Source organism: Ptychodera flava, chromosome 17 (assembly GCF_041260155.1).
Source record: "Ptychodera flava strain L36383 chromosome 17, AS_Pfla_20210202, whole genome shotgun sequence".
Taxonomy (NCBI): Eukaryota; Metazoa; Hemichordata; class Enteropneusta; family Ptychoderidae; genus Ptychodera; species Ptychodera flava.
Window position 1 is genome coordinate 26,345,226 of NC_091944.1, and position 21,915 is coordinate 26,367,140.

The 21,915-nt window shown below is 39.2% G+C and overlaps 2 protein-coding genes across 5 annotated transcripts in view; one reads left to right on the top strand and one right to left on the bottom strand.

The window, feature by feature from the left end:
- Nucleotides 1-1,501: 1,501 nt before the first annotated feature.
- Nucleotides 1,502-11,806, top strand: LOC139115897 (alpha-tocopherol transfer protein-like). Of its 2 annotated transcripts, none has more exons than XM_070678315.1 (4): nt 1,502-2,446; nt 9,071-9,264; nt 9,725-9,835; nt 10,849-11,806. In XM_070678315.1, exons 1-4 carry the CDS (start codon nt 2,296-2,298, stop codon nt 11,110-11,112), a joined length of 720 nt encoding a protein of 239 aa, XP_070534416.1. In that variant the 5' UTR covers nt 1,502-2,295; the 3' UTR covers nt 11,113-11,806. The 2 variants fall into 2 exon arrangements, with proteins under 2 accessions (XP_070534416.1, XP_070534417.1); XM_070678316.1 differs by lacking the exon at nt 1,502-2,446 and adding an exon at nt 4,190-4,293.
- Nucleotides 11,807-14,741: 2,935 nt separating this feature from the next.
- The window catches only part of LOC139115896 (protein odd-skipped-related 2-like), a 41,361-nt gene continuing 34,187 nt past the window's right edge, over nt 14,742-21,915 (bottom strand). For all 3 annotated transcript variants that reach the window (XM_070678314.1, XM_070678312.1, XM_070678313.1), the window contains exons 2-3: nt 21,042-21,672; nt 14,742-17,929 (exon numbers count right to left, since the gene is read on the bottom strand). In XM_070678314.1, the coding sequence (XP_070534415.1) occupies nt 17,650-17,929; nt 21,042-21,672 (911 nt within the window). In that variant the 3' untranslated portion in view covers nt 14,742-17,649. The remainder of the gene's footprint in view (nt 17,930-21,041; nt 21,673-21,915) is intronic.

The following is a 21,915-nucleotide window of genomic DNA, read 5'->3' on the forward strand; positions in this document are numbered from 1 at the left end:
AAAAAAAATTTCAGAAATTTACAATAGTAAAAAAAAAATTTTCACAATTTCATTGTGACCACCCCCCTCCCAAGGTCTAATGGTCCATCCCTTACATGTACTGAAATAAAGAAGATCACCAAAATAATGAGATAGAGGCACGGTGATAGAACTGCAAGTGTTGAGACAGACAGATAGACAGACAGACAGAAAGGGAGGAGCCAGCGTGTGTTTGCAATAGGCAGTTAAACGCACTTCTACTATCTATGCAAAGATAAGGGGGCTTACATCTTTATTCGCAAAAAAACGGGGTGATTGTACTTTACTTGTTATCAGCAATTTGACACGATTGAGACAATTTGGCCGAGTGTGCTCTCAGTGTTACAAAATTAATCCATGAAAAATCCGAAAGTCCATCTGTTCAAGTTTGTCGCCATTAAAATGCTGCGGAAACAATAGTAATGTCATGTTCTTTCTTTCAGCTTTGGAACATTTTGTCATTGAATCTTAACTAGAGTAATTTGCATACTTGTTTACCGCCAAAAGTGAACAATACCGGCGTAGTAGATTTCCCCCACAGTGCACAACATGGCAACGGCGTGTTGGACATTGCAAACAACTGTGCTAATCTTCTCGTGGGATGGACTCGTTGAAGAGTCGCCAGCGTCATTTGTACAATGCTTTGGTTCGGCAATTAACCGTGAGCACGTTCATATGACTGTGATCGGCGCCAGAACGAAACTGATTATAAATAATGAATTGGTTGACAAATTTATAAAATTTTATTACAAGTAAAATAACCTTGTACGAAAACAAAGATAACCAGCCGACTATGTTGAGGTAGTATGCGCCTCGAAAGTGAAAGACCTTAAACTTTTGCTCAAACTTTCCTTAAGGAATCTTTCAACCATACTCTTTCAAAATCAAGAACAAAATCGGGATTCACCATGCAAGTTTTGGTACTAGAGAAAGAAATAACTCAAGATTTACCGATATTTAAAATTCAAAATGGCCGCCATCCCTGTGTAACTCTATGGAGAAGAATAAAAATTTCGAATTTCGAAAAACTAAGCCAATGGAAAGGTTTTTTTACTCCAAGAGCTTTAAAATGAACCCCCATAAGTGGTATATCAGAAAAGAATTGTAAAAGTTTGAGAGTCAGAATATCTGTCCCCGAGGCGCGTTCAACCTTGAGGGAGCGGTCATTATGTCTTAGAAGGAGTGGTCAAATGGGAGTCAATCTGTGAAATGCGCAAATTGGTAAAATTGCTAAAAGAACTTGACGAGGTCATGCTGATGTTTGAAAATAATTGTCATGTGAAGGTCAGCCTATAAAAAGTGTGAAAGTGCGCAGAAATCTAAAAAAAAACTAATTTCGGAACTCGAAAAATATTCGTCAGAACCTTAACAACCCCCCCCCCTTAAAATCCAATAGCCTATCCCCTAACAACAATTTCTATGAAGATTCGTATAGAAAAATTCCCAGGCAAGATATTTTAGTAACAAGGTTAGGAAAGCGAATAACCTTGAACCGAACCATTGGAGAACAGTAAAACGTTGTATGTGCGTGTCGTGCATGACAAATTTCATCAAGCGTTGTTGTAATGTATGTCACGTTTCATTGATGTCACTTTCTCCAGAATCAAAATTCTGATCACGGGCGAGAATATACGTGGTTAGGCGCCTTTGTCTGCGTCGAAATCGGCAAAGACTTGGATTCGCTGGATATATTTCGCAAAAAATAATCGGAACTTGGGCGGCTTAATGCTGTGGTGGCCTCAACTTGACAAGGACGTCTCGTTCTGATGTCACCATATGAATGTCTCGGTCGCTTGAGAGAGAAGTCGATAAACCTCGGTATGGTTTTTGAAGAGAATCGTTTGGGGTTCATGATTCACGCGAGATGCGTGACACATTGACTAAATTGATAAAATGTTATCAACAGTCCAACTCCAAAGTTTACCGTTTTCAATACAGAGATCAGCCTGCCCACAGTGTCATGTGGTACCCGGTTCCACTCGCTGACTGATATTTTGATCCACGACTGCGTTTTCTGGTCGCTCTCTTCCCCCGGCTGACGGACTTCAAAGAAGGTGACATGGCCGATCAAACGGAGTACGTGTGTTCACTGAGCGAGGCCTCCCGAAAGAAGGCGAAAGTCGAACTAGGGAAGATGACGACACACGGAACAAATCGTTGGCGGCCCTACGGGCGAAATTCGCTGACAGGCCGGACATCAGGTTCCGATCCGACACCCGGTTTCTACTTCGGTTTCTACGCGCCAAGAAGTTCGACGTCGAGAGGGCCTACAAAACGATGGTCAAATACTATGAAGTGAGGCAAGATTACAGAGACATTTACGATAATTTTGTGCCATCTTCTGCCATGCAAGTTTGGAATGACGGCTTGCCACATGTACTGCCCGATCGTGACAGCCAGGGACGTAGGATTCTCATGTATAGAGTCGGTATGTATTACACCCAGTTCATATTTTGTCGTCTCACTTCTAGCCGACTGGAAAAATATCAGAGACACTGACTGTCCTCTCGTGAACTAACCCTACAAAGTCCAGATATGACGTGATAAAAAATTTTGGCCAAGTGAAGTAACCACCTCCCGATGAAACCATTCAGGCTAGAATTGTATATGCAATTTGTGACATATGCTATTGTACTGAAAATGCAATTTTCGGTTCGTGGGATCAGTTTCGAAGCCCTGATCAAAATACGTTTGCCGAGATCCCAGTTGCACTTCCTAAAAAGTCAGCGATGGTGCCTTTAATGATATATGCTATATTTTACACTGTCGTGTAGGTGTAGGTTGACAATTCATCGACTGGTCACCACTCCACTCTCACACTTGTAACAATATCGCTAGAAAATGGTGTTGAATAGCCTACTGTATGCATCTTCGAACAAAAAATCGCAGCCAGTGTTTTAGCTCATCTTAAAGACAAGGTTTTTCATTTTCATCATAGTCTGATAAAAAGTTATTGATAAAGGTTGTAGATGTGGCGTATATTGTGTTTAATTAATTCCAAAATTTTGTTCGGTTGAGGAACGTGTTTTCCTTAAATATGCATTTAGCCCCTACCGAATGACATTTGATTTATGAAAACACGCCTTCAAGAGATCAAGGCTTCATACTTTTTATATTATTGCTCCAATAAAATTACTGTCAAATATCTTTCAACCAATCTTAACTCAAACAAACAATTCGGGGAGTAAGTTTATTTTGCAAGGCATTGCGTAGCCTGTGGGGACTTCTGCTTTTGAAAATCTCGCCATGCATCATGGGATCGCAGCAGGTGCTTTCACACCAACAAGGATCCGATATTTACATGGAACACGCGGATGCAAATGAAGATCGTGATGGAGATTATTTCCTAAAACCTCTTCAAAACTAAATTATCGACTGCCCAAAACTGGGCCTCCTAATATCGCGGAGCGTTTATCAGCGTGTTCATCAATTATTCAACTATCGGAGATACAGAATAACGTCATAGTAGTAACTGCCAAGATGGGCTAAATATTCTACGAGTTTATCAAGTGTTTATTTGAACAACCATAGCGACTGAATTTGATGTGTATTGATTAGACTGTCTCCGCTAATTAATAGTTGACCGCAGTCAAACACCTAACTGAACCTAAAATGTGGGCTTTATGTACGTCCGATCTGTCGCGTTATTGATTAAAATCACAGCCTCCTGAAGCGCTGAAAGATGTTAGCAAGATGCATTACAGTGTCTTGTCATCTGCAGAAATCTGTCTGCCGTGACCTTGGAGTTGAGCATCATATCGTAACTATGTGCGAATCGCGTTCGATTGTACTGAAGTATCGCGAGATGAGAAGAATGGTAGTTTATCTTCAGATCAGAGGTGACCGCTCACTTATGAAATGAAGCGAATTGCTGATAAATGTTTAATATTCGAAACCATACTATTTCATTTTATTATGACAGCTTGACCTTAATATGCGATGACGTCATCTTTGCACCCCGGCTCATGGCGAGAATCGGGTTATGGAAATTTGTCATTTGAAAAACCCGGAATTCAAGTGCTGTACATGACACTTGACTGACTATCAAACAGATAGCGTATCTCAACGGACGGAAAGGCGCACGACTGGTTGTACTATCATATTAAACATGTCATGCTTTGAATAATTAATGAACCAAACATAACAGTGGGGCCTGAGCGAACATTAAATTGAAAGTCTCTGCCAACATATCCCTGTGCATCACGTTGCAATGCTCTCAAAGTACGAAATGCTAGCGGTTGAGACGCGAAAAAGGTCAGCTTTTGGTTGGAAAAGGTGAGGTTTATGTTTAAACACGATTGGAACTAATTTGAGATAATTGGATTTTCATATTTTTTAAATTTCTCAAAAGTGTTAGGTTCTGTATAGCTGAATATTGCAATATTGCAAATAAAACAAGTGTGTAATGTGAAAAGAAAAGCAGACTATTAAATCGACATTACTTCACCAATGTACGAGTAGGTGAGGCCACGATTTCGCCATCCACTGTTGTACGTGACCTTGGCGTAATGCTTGACTCGTTCGGTCTCATGGACGAGCATATTCGCTATGTTTGTAGGGTGGCATCTCATTCACTTTGGCGGATAAGTAAAATTAGAAAATTGTTAGACCAGTCAAGTGCTGAAAAATTGGTTCACGCTTTTGTCACATCGAAGTTAGATTATTGTAACAGTCTACTTTTTGGCCTACCTGCATATAAATTGAGCAAGCTTCAACACATTCAGAACTCTGCTGCTCGTTTGGTAACTGGACGGAAGATGGGCCGTCACATTGATATGACATCTATACTCAAGGAGTTACATTGGCTCCCAGTAGAAGAACGAATCCGTTTTAAAATTCTTTGTTTGGTTTTTAAAATTGTCCATCAAGATGAATTGGTTCCAAATTACTTATCAGAACTAGTAACAATTGATAGCCCAGTACATAATACGAGAAGGAGTGTCGGTGTAAGATTGAATCCCTTTTCTGTCAAAGATCACTGGAAACAACTTTCTAGACATATGGTGACAGAGCTTTTAGCGTGTATGCCCCTAAACTGTGGTGAATAGTTTGCCGCCCGAACTTCGGATGATAAAGAAATTCGCTCTTTTTAAGAAGTCTCTTAAAACCATTATTTTTCGTCAATGCTACTGTTGACTTGGATATAATTTTACCTGCAATTTTCATATTTTATTTATTTTTATCATTTTAGCGAATTATTTTTAAAATACGTTCTTTGCTGTTTATAGGTGGGATCCTTTAGTCTAGATTTTAAGCTTGCTTGATTTTATCGATTGGTTTTTAATTACTCTTTTTCCTCTGAGTTATTTTGTATTTTCTTTGAATTTTTTAGTTCTACCAGTAATTTTCTGTAATGTACAGACCACTAAGACAAGGTGTGCAGTGGTCTTTAAACAATAATTATATTAACAATAAATTATATAAATTATATATTATATTCAATTATCCCAAATTAGTTCCAATCGTGTATTTAATTTGTCGGTGACATCGAAACATTTAAAGTTTGACAGGAATATGAAATTCTCGCTGCTGATCATGCGCAGTTCAACAGAACGATATTGCAGTGAAGCATTACCGAACCGCGACAAAATATTTACACGGCTGAATTTCGATTTTTCGAAGCTTTCAAAGAGATTGATCAACGTTTTTCTACAGAAGGGGATAACGAAGGTTTTCGGCTATACACGTGATGATCATTGCACCGTTACGAGCCGATGGTATTTCGTAAATTAACCTTGTATCATAGGTTGCTCGAAAGCGGCGAGACGCTCAAAGCCTTTATTGTTGCATTTTCTTTTTAATTTTCCGCCAGTTTGCTGACGGTTAGATATTTCTTTCACTTTGCGTTCGGGATTCACAACTTCAATAAGTGCGTCGGTAGCTCGTTGGTATCGACCAACACGCGACTTTGTATACAAAAATAGGTTACCACAAAATGCGCACTATGATGAACTTGACGCGTTCACCACACATCCACATATGAAATGTTATTGGACGGGAAGAGTCGGTTGACTCTGTACGGAATATGTAAAGATATTAAAATGCGTGTGTCGTCACCAATTTAGAAAAGACGTACACGAATCGGATGCTCTGAGTTTATTATAGCTTACAATCATTGAAGCCTCGCATTATTTGAATGGACTTCTCATAAACAGAGAACCAGAGATAACAGCGACCGATTTCATAGTGTCTTCCACGTGCCAGCGGTATAGGGTCAACCAACTCCGACAATGTACCCTAATGGCGTTGTGTCCGGTACAGCGCCCGCTGCTTAGCCTGGGTGGTGTTCAAGTACTGGTATTTCGAGCTGTTGTTGTCGTTGTCGCTTGTTGGGAAGACGATAATGGCCATCACCATCATGTTGAGGAGATAACAGCGATGAGAAGAAGAAGAATCGCGTAAACTTTCTTGTGGCTTTACTACTCTTGAGTAATGGGCTACAAGTAGATATCTTGTCAGGCTGGAACAAAAAACCTGTAATGTGCCATTCATGTTGTATTTTCCTCCCAGTGTACTGCAGTCACCACATATATCGCTGTCCATATACACTAACAAATTATAGAATTCATTTCATTAAGCTAAAAACACCTTGCTCATGTATTTTGGGTTTCGCTCATTTAGTTTTTGCATCATCATAGTCATCAATGTCAAAGTTGACTATATAGAGGAAAAGAATAAAACTATTTTGCAGCACGGGTACGCTAAGTACCAATAAGTCAAGCAAATATATCGTTAAAACGGTATTTTACAATATTTTTCTTTTTTAATCAAACTTTAACGTTAACTTACTCAGCAAAGCCTAAATGAGCGAAACCCAAATAGATGAACGGGTGTTTAAACAAGAAACTCCCCCCCCCCCCCCACCCCGACAGAATTGCACATGATGTCTCTTGTTATGTGCGTGCACTAGTCTTGCTTGTACCTCACATATGTTCACATGTGTTAAGGTAGAACGCACCTCGGGGACAGATGTTCGGACCTTCAAACTTTTACAATTCTTTTCTGACATACCACTTGTTGGTGTTGATTTTAAAGCCCTTGGTGTAAGAAAACTTTTCACCGGCTTAGTTTTTCGAAATTCGAAGATTTTATTTTTTTAACCCTTTCACCACCATGGTTTGTCCCAAATCCATTGTTTTCTATGGGTAAAGTTGGAACTGTATACAGGGAACTGGGGGTGAAAGGGTTAATAGAGTTAACACAGGGATGACGGCCATTTTGAATTTTAAATATCGGTAAATCTTCGTTTATTTGTTTTTCTAGTACCAACACTTGCAAGGTGACCCCCCATTTTTATTCTTGATTTTGAAAGAGGATGGCTGAAAGATTGCTTAGGGAAGTTTTGAGCACAACTTTAAGTCTTTCACTTTCGAGGCATATACTACCTGAACTTCGTTCAGTGATATGACAAAAAAAATCTTTCTCATTCTTTATGAAGTACAGTAAAAAGCGTCGCAGAAATCCTTTATGACGTATACAAAAGTGTACGTGGATTTCTTGTTATCCTGTCTGTCCTTGGGCAAAGACCCCCAAGTCGTCCATTCACGCGATGTTTGGACTATTGCCCGACCTCTAACCGAATTGTCAGTGGCTGTATTGTTTTCCAGTAAAGGTTGATGGACTTCACAGGGCAGAGTCCAATTTCGATAGTGCCGATGAACTTTCATTCGTGTGTTGTGTCCGTCTATGTATACACAATGTAATTAACGATATATGTACTGCTACAATGGCTATGACCGTTTGTTGAATCCCTTTACCGATCAAACAAATTTCAGGCAATAAATTCATCCAAGTTGCAGTCTTGTAAACATGCTACGTGTCTTTAAAAAAATTATGTAAATTTATGATACAAGTCTATTATATTATGATTTTCTCTGAAAAAAAATGTATCAATTTGATTTCTCTCATAATATTCAAACAATTTTCTCATAAAAATGAATAATTCCTCTCCGCTTGTCGAATACCTTTGACAAAGAATGAACATCACCGTGACCATCTAAATCCGCAGTGACCGATCATCATTTCAACTAGGATGCACCTCGAAATTGAAATACTCAGGGATGGACGGGGGTGGTCAAAAACAGAAAATTTATTCAAAGCAAAAATTAAGAAAGTCTTCAGACTAGTTTGAAAAATAAAAAAAAAATCAGGACGCAAAAAAAAACCCCGAAAATCTGACAGTTTACTTAGAAATAAATTAGCACATCATGACTCACTTGGAAACAAATTTTTCAAGACTCTACAATTGTAAAAGAAAAAATATTTACAATCTGATCGTGACCACCCACCTCCCAAGATCCAAGGGCCCGTCCCTTAAACTTCTTCTCAAACTTTCCTTGGCGAGACTTTCAACTATACCCTTACTAAACCATGAATAAAAATCAGGAACCAACGCACAAAGTTTGGTACAACTAGAGAAACAAATTTCCTAACAATTACCGATATTTGAAATTCAAAATGGCCGCCATCCCTGTGAAAATCTATGGGGAAAACTAAATTCTTGATTTTCACAAACCCGAGATGATTTAAAACTTCCCTTACCCAAAGAGTTTTAAAATGAACCTCCACGTGCAGTAGACCAGAAAAGTATTGTGAACATCTGAGAGTCCGAATATCTGTCCCCAAAGTGCATTCTACCTTCGGTCTACCATATGGCAAAGTTTATTGACCTTTTTTTGCCCAGTTTGAACTGTTATACATCGTATCCATAGCAGACCCTTCTCAAATCGCATCATGACGTCATCGCACATTAAAACGCAGATTATCAGTGGCTCGGCTAAATAAGTAAAAGATTTTATAATATTTAATTTGGCGTGAGTGACCTATACTTGATAATACAATTTTAATTTGGTGGTTTTTTAAGTCAAGGAATTGTAATTTGCGACAGAAACCATGTCACTTCCTTGAACTGTTGTCCCTACAACTGGATCACTGTTTATTTGCTTTGATAATTTGAATTTTATGAAATGCCTTTGTTTTGCAAAACGCAATCAACCTGAAATTACCTTTGGTTATGTTGTCAACTTTATTGTTAAATGCCTGCTGTTCTCAGGAATGTGGGATCTGAACAAATACTCCGCCACGGAGTGTATACGAGCCATTCTGATGTGCATGGAACAGATGTTGGAAGACGAGGAAACACAAGTTAACGGTATTGTCTTCCTGGGTGACTACGAAGGCTTATCCATGAGCCATCTCTCCAAACTGGGGCCAACGTTTGGAAAGAGGACAATAGACGCTATGCAGGTGAGAGAGAGAGAGAGAGAGAGAGAGAGAGAGAGAGAGAGAGAGAGAGAGACGCAATTTCTTTTCAACTCTGTTCATGTACGCATGCGTTAATCGAGTTCTGTGTTGGGTCGTTTCTGCTGACTGGGCTATCGCGCCTCTTTGTTTGTCCGTTTCCTTATTTGTTCTTGATTAACGCGCTTATTGATTTTATTTGCAAATGTCAGCGAGACACGGCGGGACATAACCTCGTTACCTCGGAAGTAGGAATATGCATATTGCACAGTACAGTGAGCACGTGATATGGAATTTCCATTCCTAAATCACAGCTGAAAACGGCATGGGCTAACTTAACTCAATTAATATTCACCAGTTGACTATATCGAATTTTTGACAGGGAAGCTTTGAAATAATGGCGAGTAACTACTCTAGACATTTGATTTTTGTTTTGATTTTTGTTTTGTTTTGTTTTTCCCCTCAGAATGCAATGCCAATGCGAATAAAGGAATCGCACTATGTGAACGAGCCCAAGTTCTTTGAGACTGCCTTTGGTCTTTTCAAACCTTTCCTCAACGAGAAACTGAAAAAGAGGGTAAGTACGACTCAGAACGCGCACACGTGATCACGATCGTACCGGAGCCTTGGTGCGACACACTGACCAGCCTTTGCTAGAGCGTCAGGTGGCATGTATCTTGTGTTTTTACAATCCATGAAATCAACTTTCGGAGTGACAGCCAACTGAAAGGGTTTACAGTTTCGTAGGGTCTAATCTATCACGGGGTGGGGGCTTGACATGCAATCAATAGGGGTGTTTTTGTCAAAATATGTGCGACGATTCGATTAACGTGGACTTGAGGTCAGTTTTCTCACTAAAATGAACTTGTTGTACATCTGATCCAGTAAATTTTACCGGTTGGATGTCGTAGTTTTCATTGTCAGGTGTCTGTGAAGATCGAACATATAAATTTTCCCTATAAAGTTATCACAGAGTATAGCGGCGATTTTGAATTCCAAGAATCGGTAAATTTTTAGATAAATCGTTTCTATATTACCAAAATCTGTAGGAGACCCCGATTTTTATTTCATAATTAGGAAAGAGAATCGTTAAATTTTTCAAATGAAAAGACTTATGAAACGTTTATAATGTTCTATTATAACTTAATTCTTGGTCATTTTCTCGTATCACATGATTTCGACATCTGCTTGAGGTGTTTTTAGGAAGAGCCGAAATTATTGTCATAAAGTTGATTGTTTTGTGCTAGGCTCTTTGTCCCCTTTATTACATGACTGTGGATTCATTTTCTTTGTTCACACAATTGAGACCATGACGTATGTTTAAGTTCAATTCTTCTCTTGTCTAACAGTACCATAATACAAAAGATGACACTGCGCGTTTTTTGGGGGAGCACTCGTGAGGCGCTTGGATAGTTACAATTGTCATCGATGAGTTAACACATACAAATACCAATGACAAAAGTAAACTTCGTGTATTGCTTTATTTTAGTACGTGACCAGTATAGTGGCTTACCCAAAGCAACTATTTCCACTGTTTTAAGTCACTTTCCTTCATATTCGAGACAGAAACCCATCCGTTCTCTCTTGCAGGTGATATTCCACGGCGAAGACATCGGTAACTTGCACAAGTACGTCTCGTCCAGCATTCTCCCGTCCGACTACGGCGGCTCAAAGCCTCCATTCGACAATTCGTCATGGGTCAAGGAGATGCTGGCTGCCGAGGAGGCATTCAAAGCAAATAACGAGTTTGGCCTCCCGCCAAAACGCAAGTCCATCGATGCGCTCGGCGGGAATAAGGAAGGGAAGGATGCGTCGGGTGGCTTGGTCGGAGCGTTTCGCAAACTCGAAGACTGAGTTCTATCGCCACCTACGGACAACAGGCCTTTGCTTTTGTTTGTGCAGGCCAGTCCTCTTTCATTGAAGACCAACCTGTACAATCCGTGTCATGATTGCTTTACTGCGTTTGTCCAGGGTCTGCTCTCATTCAGCTGATAGTTTATATTGAATGCCTTTCATTTTTATCTATTCTGATCTTCGAGATATGTTCGCCACAATGAGAAAAAAGCTGCAGCTGTTAGACTGCGTGTACGTTTGCGTAGCTGAGTATTTTTGTGCATGAGAGAGGGAGAGAGAGAGCGTTTAATTCATAGCACGAGGAGAGTTTTGCTGTTCAAATATCGGTGCAGATTCAGATACAATCTAGTCGAAACGTAGGAAAATAACGAAATACTTTGTGATTATTGTGTAATTTCTGGTACAAACAGTCAACTCAACTTCCGATTCGTAATTTTTCGAGGTTTTGTGTCTGTTCAGGGTCACTTTTTGTTTTGCTTTGTTTTGTTCGGGTTTTCTGTGTTTTATGTTGAATTGCTATAAATCACTATGCAATAATTGATTCAAGTCTGTTTTCATGCCAGTTTTAGCCGATAATTTTAGCTAGTTTCAAATTCCAGACCCCCGTTGAATATTTCAATGGATAGTTCAAGGCGTGTCTCATTGTTTTCCCCTTAACGACTTTTTAAGGTGAAATAAAACAACGAAACTACAATAGTAGGCCCATGTGTTTAATTTCTTTTCTAATGCTTTCGACAGCAATATCAACAGCAAGATTGAAGGGTTGAGTTAGCGGACACGGGAATATGACTCTCTCTCTCTCTCTCTCTCTCTCTCTCTCTCTCTCTCTCTCTCTCTCCTCTCTCTCTCTCTCTCTATCTCTCTCTCTCTCTCTCTCTCTCTCTCTCTCTCTCTCTCTCTCTCTCTCTCGTTGTCATTTGCAGTTCCTAATATCGGTAACATTTAGGTTTTCTCGAGTCATCGAAAACAAAATTGCTACATAACCTTCGTATGAAGCTTTGTGCAAGTACTCAGGCAGAAGTAAAAACATCATAAACCAATTGGTTTAGCTTTTGCATTGATGTCCAAATTTAATTTACAATGCTGGGTAAAATGATTTCATGATCTCGTTGTTATCTTTGATATAATTATCCAGGAGTTCATTTCAATGTTAAAAAATAAAATGCTTAGACTTTCAACAGCCTTTAGCGCCGTTTCAGGTTGAGACAATTTGTTTGGAAAGCTCATCGCCAAATAATGATACAAGATAATTTGCGTCTTGTCTATTTCCCAAACATTCCTCTTATATTGAAGTCAATGGCAACCAATCTCTACAATTAAAAAAATTGCATATGTATTGAGAAGACATGGGATTGCCCTTAGGGAGCCGTCATTATTTACGGCCTTTGGGGTCGGAGGAATGTGAGGGGCGTCACTCAAAAATTTGAAAGCTACAAGGAGGGTTGCTCAAACTGTGGAGAGAAAGAAGAAGGTATTCAATATTTGCCGCAAAATGAAAAGCACCTCTCAGATTGCCTATTCACACATCAATTTCTCAAAATTTTCGATGCGAGAGGGGGGGACACCTCTCGTGTTCTCCTCCTTGGGGTGTTCTAACATTTTTACTCAGTAAAAATACAAATTGAAAACACCTGTCAGATTGCACCAGACTGCACCCCCTCTGAAACTTCCCCCTCTGCCTCCAGCGTGTTCTTCCGACTGTACTTTCAATTTCTGCCCTATCAGATATCCTAGTTAGACTCTTTTCATGATACCATCCAAAGTAACAAATACTATATGGTCGGATACTGGTTATAGCGTGAGCTTTCATATCTACATTTTGTTGCAACTTTGAATTTCATTTTGTTGGTTTCACCATTTTCAACCGTCATAACCGATGATAATCTAGCTGGGTACACCAGGATTTAATATTTCATTACTGTTGCCGTATATTTGTAAATTTTACAAATACATGTCTTGATATTTAACTTTTCTAAGTGGGAGAGGGGGGTCAGTCAAAATGTCTGTGTTAGAGAAGGGGGGTAACTTAAATTCATCATAGTTGGCGGGGGGGTACTCGAAATTTCAGAGTTTCCGATGAAATTCCTCGGACCCCCCGCCCCCCGCACCGTAAATAATGACGGTTCCCTAAGTTTACAGTTTACAGAGAATGCAAGGAGCACTGTTTGTGGATTTGTAACGTTGTCATTTTTCCATAAACTCTACGCGGCAGGAGAAAAAATAAAAATAAAACTAACTGCGGCATTACAAACATAAATTTCACGAGAACATTGCGTTTGCAGATAGTCAAAGAGATCAATGGTTTGTCTGTATGTCCATTGTCTGGTCACATAAGAATGGGATAACAGATTTATTTCACCAAAAATATGCATAAAATAGCAAGAATATACTCAGATGTCACCATGAAGACAACGCATGATGACAAACTTGTTTTGATAGAGCGCCCTCTATCGATCACTTTTATTACTTGTAATTACTGGGCGCGGCGTTGGAGGCGCCATGATACACGGACCATCAAATAGCCATAAGAGTCAAAGAAGCTCAACTTCACAGTGCAGTCATCACCAACACAAATTTTACGATGAAAGCTACACAAACAACTATTAAAAAGTCAACATCAATTTTATACGCGACCAATTCTGTAGTCAATGGTGCATAAATCGCTCAAGTTAGAATTATTTTTCCTGACTTTTCATTTTCTGTGGACCATCAAAGATCAGGCCTCTGTCACAGGTCAGTCAGATACCAATCACTTGCAAGCATCAATACAACAGGCCGTCAAAATGTGCTAAGATTTGACGATTGTACGTCCGTAGACAGTATGATATGCAATGTTTATACTGATGATAACTGAATCCTAGGCCGAACCAGAATTTTCTTGTTTATACCAACAACATTTGACAAGACACAAGACTGTTGGAAAGTTTAGCACTTGGCGTTAAAACAGTATTTTGGTTATCAAACAATCAATGATATTTTAGAAAATAATGAAAATACACACCATTTACAGCTGATGGAGTTTTAAAACTCTCCAACAGAGTGGCTTAATAAAAGGAGATCACTTCTTTTCATTACGTGTCTCAAACCGACTTTAAAAATATACTACATAAAAATGATCAAAATTGTCACTGCACTATAAATGCTCAGCTTTTGTTATGAATGGAATCACAAACACACACACATACACACACACACACACACACACACACACACACACACACACACACACACACAGTGCATCTCGGGGACAGATATTCAGACTCTCAAATATTTACAATGTTATTCTGGTCTGATCCTTCAAGTTGTGGGGGCTCATTTGAAGCTCTCAGAGGAAATGAAGTTAAAGTATCTTTCAGGTAATTTGTATCTCTCATACCAAAATTTGTGCTGTGATGTCTGATTTTTAATCTGGGTTTCGAGAGAAAGTGGTTTAAAGTTTCCTTATGGAAAATCTGAACATATACTGCCTAGACTCTTAGTGATCAAATTTCTTATTAATTTATGTAATAGTTACAAACTTGGCCATGATGGTTGGTCTTATGTTTGTGAAAAGAGGACAGTATCTCACCACAAACTACTATCATACTGGACAATGCACACCACACATACCAACACAGCAACAAAGTAGATTTTCAAGTATCATATTCATTAAAATTTTATTCAATTTTTTAAATTTATCAAAATATAATCTCTGGATTATCTGATTTACAATTTTTTGTCATACTTTTTTTAATCTGAGCAGGGATTACAGTGATCCAAATCTTGACTACAAAATGAGCTTTTACAGTAAGAGGATTACTGCCTCTCTTCTCTTTTTTCATCCAATTATTTGTATATTCACAATACTGTAGAAACCGCTAGATAAATACTAATGAAAAATTGCACTATGGAATAAAATCTTTGGTGCAGTTATAGTGTACAAGTTGTGTTGAAGTGGCTCGTTTTTATCTCCCTAAAATGTAAGTGAGGACCTCTTTCTGCCCTGTTTCAATCACCCAGAACCCCAAAGGTCACAGGGGTCAGGTCAAGGTTTAGGTGTGTTAGGGTCAAAGGTCACTAAAATGCCAATCGGTGCCTCAGAGTACTGCATACATGGAAAGTAGAGCTTGAACAGTGAAATTTGTTCTGTAAAAAAACAAAAATGTACAGAGCTTTTTTTTTTAAATTACGTAATTGCTAGTGTGATTGCTGTAATGAAAATGCTTGATTGACGATATCGTCAGCCTCTGATAGCTGTAAGAACGAGATAATATCGACTCACATGAATATCATGCGCTTTCTCAGAAATCAAAACGCTGCATTTCACAACTTCATATTACAGCACTGCAGCGATCATTAGTGCGAAGTTGAGAAATTTCTTATGAAACATGGAATGTGATACGAAATAAATGAAAATCATGCTGTGTTCTCTCCAAAACAAGCAATAAATCCTATTTTGTCCTCATGTGCAATAAGTAAAATATTACCAGGCCATGATAAAATGAGGTAAATATATTTTGATTATAAAACAAAGAACAATATATAAATGTACATTACTTAATATTAATGACGAAATCTACCTAATTGTGCCTCTTTCATAGATTGCAGAAATACATCGGGGGAAAAGTAATTTTCTTAATTTCAATACATATGATTTTGCAATATTTACATAAAGCATCAACTAAATCTGACTCTCTAATTCAATGTTGATGTGACAGTAATGTGGTACAAGAGTTTGCCTATTGGGGTTGTGGCCTGAATGCCAAGATTGCCTTCTGCTGGCATAGTAACGAGTAAATAGCACTATTGATTGGTCAAGCTGCATAAAATTATTTCTTGGCAGATTCCATCGGGGCGGTCTATAGTAAATTAATTGTCTCGCTTTAAAACAGTGAAAACTGGTTTTGTCTGCAAGCACACACTTGTGGTGAAAAGAATAACTTTTATGATTGGCTGACATGTTCTGACTCTACCTTTGAATCAACCTATGATAGGGTCTGTAGCACAATGTGTACTGATCAAAGAAACATGTGAGTAGGGGGGACAATGTTTCTACCAAACCAAAGCCATGCCTGTCATCATTTACACATGTCACATACTTCATGATGCTGGTAAAATTCATTCATCATTTGACAGACCATTCTAAGACAGTCACGGATTGGTCAGAAGGGAAGCAAAAGACTGACTTCCCCGCTTGTCAGCCAATGACTGCACGCCTTACAAAGAGTTTGGGTTGTTAAGTTTGAAAACTACCCCTGTGAGTAACCACAGGGCAGCCATTATCAACAAAAATCCAAATAATTGGTGATTGAAAACTTTTTTCTGCTATTCTTCTTGAGCCATAAATTCACGACAAATGGAATAATCTGCTTGAAATACTGCATAATTTCTTGAGCAAAATAAAGGTGTGCATTTTTTGTGGATGTCAGTGCAGATTAAATTAGCCATATTTAAAAAACGCAAGCTTAAACGGTGCAATTATATATTTTAACACACATGATGAACTAATAATTTGACCACGCTTAGGTATCTTCCTTCAAAATATATACAAAAAATCATGAATTTTCCGATAAGATCCTAGACCAGACTGGCAGCAAGTGGACAGACTAAACCACACAAATTACTTAAAATACACAGGAAAAAAATGACAAATGTCTGAATATCGCAATATGAAATATTGCTAATAAATAGAAAATGGTTAAAATAAAAAAACGAAGCTAGCTTACTAACTGGGTTAAAGCTATGGTTCCCTACATTTACAAATAAACGAATATCCAATACTTGGGGCAGTTTTTGTTTGCAAAGAAGGACAAAGTACTGTGGAATAAAAAAAAAATTAAAAGGAAAAATGACGGGAACAAACGTAAAAGAATAAGACTTGATTTGTAATGCCTTATGCGTAATATCTTGTGCAAAATTGCAATATTCCTGGGTTGATGAATGCAAATAACTGTCTATCTGTCGTCATGACAACCTGTGGGTGATCTGACAGTGTGACATCATCTTTTTTTCTGTCTCCAACTAAGTACGCCTATGCGATTGTTTTTTTTTCCAATTGAGATATTAAAGCACTGAGAGGACAGATTTCAATCTTTTTACAATTTTCAAACAAATTCCTGTTAATACACATTACATCCTTGATATAAAATTCTTTGCTTATGAACTATCTCTGTTTCTGTGTATGTATCCAGAACTGTTTGTTAAAGCCAATATCATCACTTGATTACAAATATATAACCAATATCAAATGAAAAATCTTGCAATAACCACCGCCACACTGTATTGCTATGTTGGGGTGAGTCCAAGTTTGACACATGAAATCTGTATATAAATGCACATTTGACAAACTGTCTCAATAAATATAAGGAATAATCTTAAATGAGCCTGTATAACTGTATTATTGCCAAGGAATGTTCACTCATTCGCTGAACTGATTATCTGTCACCCTGTGATAATCCCTAAAATGCAGTCAGCTGCCACTAGAGGGGCGCCCTTAACAGATGGGCCTTCACTGCTGTATTGCCAAAGGACAAGGCAGTATGTTGTTGCTCAGCTTGTCTACAATGTTCTTTCATTGTGCGTCAGGCTGTGGCGTCGGAGATCGCAGTTGCGCCGGAACACCTTCCCGCAGTGCTCGCAGTTGTACGGCTTGATGTCGGTGTGGGTGAGGAGGTGGGTCTTGAGGTTGCTTCGTTGGTTGAATGTGCGGCCGCACGTCGGACACTTGTGCGGCGACTCTTGCATGTGAAGGGTCTTGTGCACGGCGAGGGTGCGCGACTGGCAGAAACCTTTGCCGCATTCCTGACACTTGAATGGTTTTTCCTTCGAGTGGATATATCTGAAATGAACAGAGAAACAACAGTAAACCAATATGTCTCTCTTGTATCCAATAACGGAATTGCGGCCACTTCGGCTTGTAATTTTTCTGACATAAATGAGTTTTGAGTCTGGAATGTTGACACTGATTTATGGAAAAACTCTGTCAGTGACATTATTACACTTTAACAAGTATTAATCTTGATCACATTGCAAGGCAATTTGGCGTAACGAGTTGTCATGAAATGTGAAATGGAGAAATTAACAAACAGCGAAATCTGATCCCTAGCGCAATATCAAGATCTTCAAATAAATGGCAGTATTCAGGTAATAACACATTTCTGGCAATTTTCTATCATCCTGATGTTATTTTGAAATCTACATCCTCAGAGAAACTGACAAATAACATTATTCAGCTAAATCAAGATCCTAACCAACTAAATTTCTGGTTCTTTCACAAACATTTGGATAATCTTATTAAGTTTGAATTTTGGCTTGGAATATTTCCTTTCCCCTAAAAAAAGAGGAAGGGGCAATTTCATTTTCCGGATTTAAAAGAATTTTGATATTTTTAGGCTCTAAATCTGTAATTGTCATTGTTGCTATACACAACATGTAGGCAATAACATTCTTGCTTCCTGCAGTAAAAGATGCCGCCAATAATTTGACACATCAAGTCTGGACATGCTCCAAGACGTGTGTGAGGGGGGGGGGGGGGGAATCACTGAATCTAACACCCGTGGTCAAGGAAACCACGTTCATGTTCAAAGCAATCACACAAAAAAAGTTGCAAACAATTTAATCAGGGAGATCAGCCAATCAGAACGCAGCTTACAGCCTCACGTCTGGCTCTTCAACTGATGGAAGTGGTTGACATCCACTTGAGGCTACAGATTTCCGGAACCTTTATCACTTCAGCAGATAACAAGACTCTGGAAGACCATGTCTACTTTACGCAATCTCTGAAGGGGATTTACGCAATCTCTGAAGGGGATTGAAGACATTGAATGCCTATAGTCAAGATTTCTACCCCCCCCCCCCCCCCCCCCAATCTCTCAATCCTTAGTGATTGACAACTTTATCGCTGTCTTTATCTCATTCTCTAAGGAGGAAGTTTGCCAAGCCCTGTACACTCTGACATTATGTTGGCAGCCGTTAACTACAACCGACCTTCACCATACAAGCCTGCCTGATTTCAGCATTAGTCAGAATCTGCCCGGTCCCAAGTCTTTTCTATTGAATTACTGGAAATATTTAGAAAATTTGTTCTCTCACCCATGCAGTCAATCACCCCATGACAAATGTGATATTTCCTGATGGCCTGATTAGAACAGTCAACAAGGCCAATAAAACCTAAGTACTATTTCAGATGAATACTTTTGGTTTTACCACGTAACAGCAAATTGTTTGTATGCGTGTGCTCCCTGTACAACTGTGGGTTTTTAAAACTGCACCTGCTGGCTATAGTTGCTTTGGATATTTTTGCTCAAAATACTAATTCACAGGATTGAGAAATCATACTCCCTGCAGATTTTATCAAGCAAACATTTAAACAATAAGACCTTTTGATGTTTTTTTACATCTTCCAACTTCTCTACAAAGCTTTGATTACAAAACTATCTTTATTTTGCCACTATTGCATGCGATAAAGCCAACCACACGAAGCGAAATTTGTGGCCAATGATTTCTGTTGTAACGTGAGGACATTTAACCTCATTGCTGCTTACGACATGTTCTCAAATGTGCATGAGAGTTATGACAAAAGTTGTCAAGCTCCACAAAGAAAATCTAAAAATCAAGAAAGGACAGACTGACTTTTAATTCAAGGATTCCAAATAATATTTTTTTTTTTTCCCCTCCCCCTAGACTCAAACAGAAAATCTGGTCAGAGGAATAAATATCTTTAAGCAAGCCTTAACATATAGTGACTTTGACAGAAGAACTAAGGTACCATAGGGGTTGGGCAGTACATGGGAAACGTCAGTTTACTTATCGGATCAAGTAAAATCAGAACAGGCCAATAGCACAGCAGATAGCGATAGATTAAACCCATCAGTGCCATCAGATGTTCATTTGTTTGTTTCAGGTAGCTTATCAACCCACTAAAATGGTTCAATCTCCTTATCTGATTGCGAGAAGCTGTCAATTAAAAAATAAAAGACTGGAAATAATAAAATCGGTCAATAGAGAAAATCCACCGCGCCAGGCATGTCTACAAGCACTTCAAATGCCTCTCCCATGTTCTGGACGGTCAACTTTGACCCACAGCTATGAAATCCTGGGTTTTTAAGTGATTCAGTGTCAGGCACGATGACACTGAGGTCACAAACACACACACACATACAGACGGTGTACTAAATTGAGAGTTTTCTGCCTCAGATATTTGTTTGCCACGGAGCAAGTGTAATAAATTACACCCCTGGCGAAACTGATACACCGACGTTTAACAAAACAACAGGCATAAATCTCAGGGCCTTGGACGACGCAGACAGCAATTTAAATCGAAATTTGATAAAATGGGATCAGGATGGTGGTACATGTATATCTCCAGTAAGGAGGACTTCGTCTTCCTCAAGGCTATAAATCTACCGTGCCCTAACTCTTGCCGAGAGAGTGATAAATATCTTTTTTTTCTAGGGGAGAGAGAAAATATTTTAAGGAGAGAAAAGTAACCACCTATGGTTGTCACATCATCCAGGAGCCTTTCTCACCTCTTCATGAAACAATTTGGTTTAATCCTATACATTTCATTGAGTAGCGGAGCAGTGCACATTAGATAGAAGGGGGAATATTGTGTAGAGCAACTGTCTTTCAGCCTGACCGTTGTTTCTGGCATTGCTTCCGCTTTGATAAAAGGAATTTGTCTATCTGGGAATACTTTGATTTAGCATTGTCCTATCAAGGCGTAACAGAATTCCTGTGAAATCTGTTATGATTTCAGAGTTTATGAACCGTGGTGCTTTTTATGTAAAAGTTCATTTGGGGAATAGTCAGCACATGAAATTAAACGCGGTTAAAGCACCCTTTCATCCTCTCACTGACAAACCAATACACTTTTATTTGAAGTAACTCTGAAATTTGAAAAGGGCGATTACTGTATTTTGTACTTCTGAACAGATTAATGATGTACGTACCTGTGATCTCGAAGATGATCTTGCCGTCTGAAAGCCTTGTGACAGATATCGCATGTGTAGGGTCGTTCGTCTGTGTGGGTTCGTTCGTGAATTAACAAGTTGTATGATTTGGTGAAGTGCCTTCCACAGTACTTGCAGATGAATTCTTTCTTTGCCCTGGTGGAGACCCTGCCCCTCTTGCGTTCACCCTGTGGCGGCGTCGGCTGCAGCGGCACGAACGCCGGTTTGTACTGCGGCTGCTCGCTATAGCTGCTCTGTTCTGGGTAGTTCTGCGTGGCCGCCACTGCCAAATTGGCGAAATCAAACTTGGGTTTGTTGACAGTCGGTGGGGGCATGGTGGGCAAAACTGAAGGGATGCATGGGTAGTCGTGGCCCGGTAGAGGGATGTCGGACGCCGGAGGTACGATGGTCGGGTATGAGGGATAGCCCCGGCTCCACGTGCTGAGTGTGCTCATCGGGTAGAAGGAAGTGTGGTCGGTGGGTGGTTGCCAGGTGAGGGAGCTGGAGATGTAGCTAAGGCTGCTGGGAAGGCAGAGTTGACTGGACAACTGTTGATGGTACTGTTGTTGACTGGTTGGCGTCAGGGGTGGCGTAGGTGGACCTGGCGTCTTTATCTTCTTTTGGAGATCGGCTGAACCAAGAAAAGGAAAAAGCCATATTAATTGAAATTCAAAAAGAAGGCACTGTATAGAAAGAACCAGTTTATGAATAGTAGTACCATTCTGAACACTGAACATTATTGTAGAACTAGCGTACATGTACATGTACATCAGTGAAGGAGAGACACCAAGTTTGGTCAAAATGTGATTTCAATTTACTCTAACTTGCCAAATCTTACAAGATATGAAATTGGCTGATGTAGACAAATCAAAAA

Excerpts from the sequence above, each read along its gene's own strand:
- LOC139115897 (XM_070678315.1), top strand. The coding sequence starts at position 2,296 with ATGGTCAAATACTATGAAGTGAGGCAAGATTACAGAGACATTTACGAT. Across the intron at positions 9,265-9,724 it reads GGACAATAGACGCTATGCAG|AATGCAATGCCAATGCGAAT; the intron begins GTGAGAGAGAGA and ends TTTTCCCCTCAG. Across the intron at positions 9,836-10,848 it reads ACGAGAAACTGAAAAAGAGG|GTGATATTCCACGGCGAAGA; the intron begins GTAAGTACGACT and ends TCTCTCTTGCAG.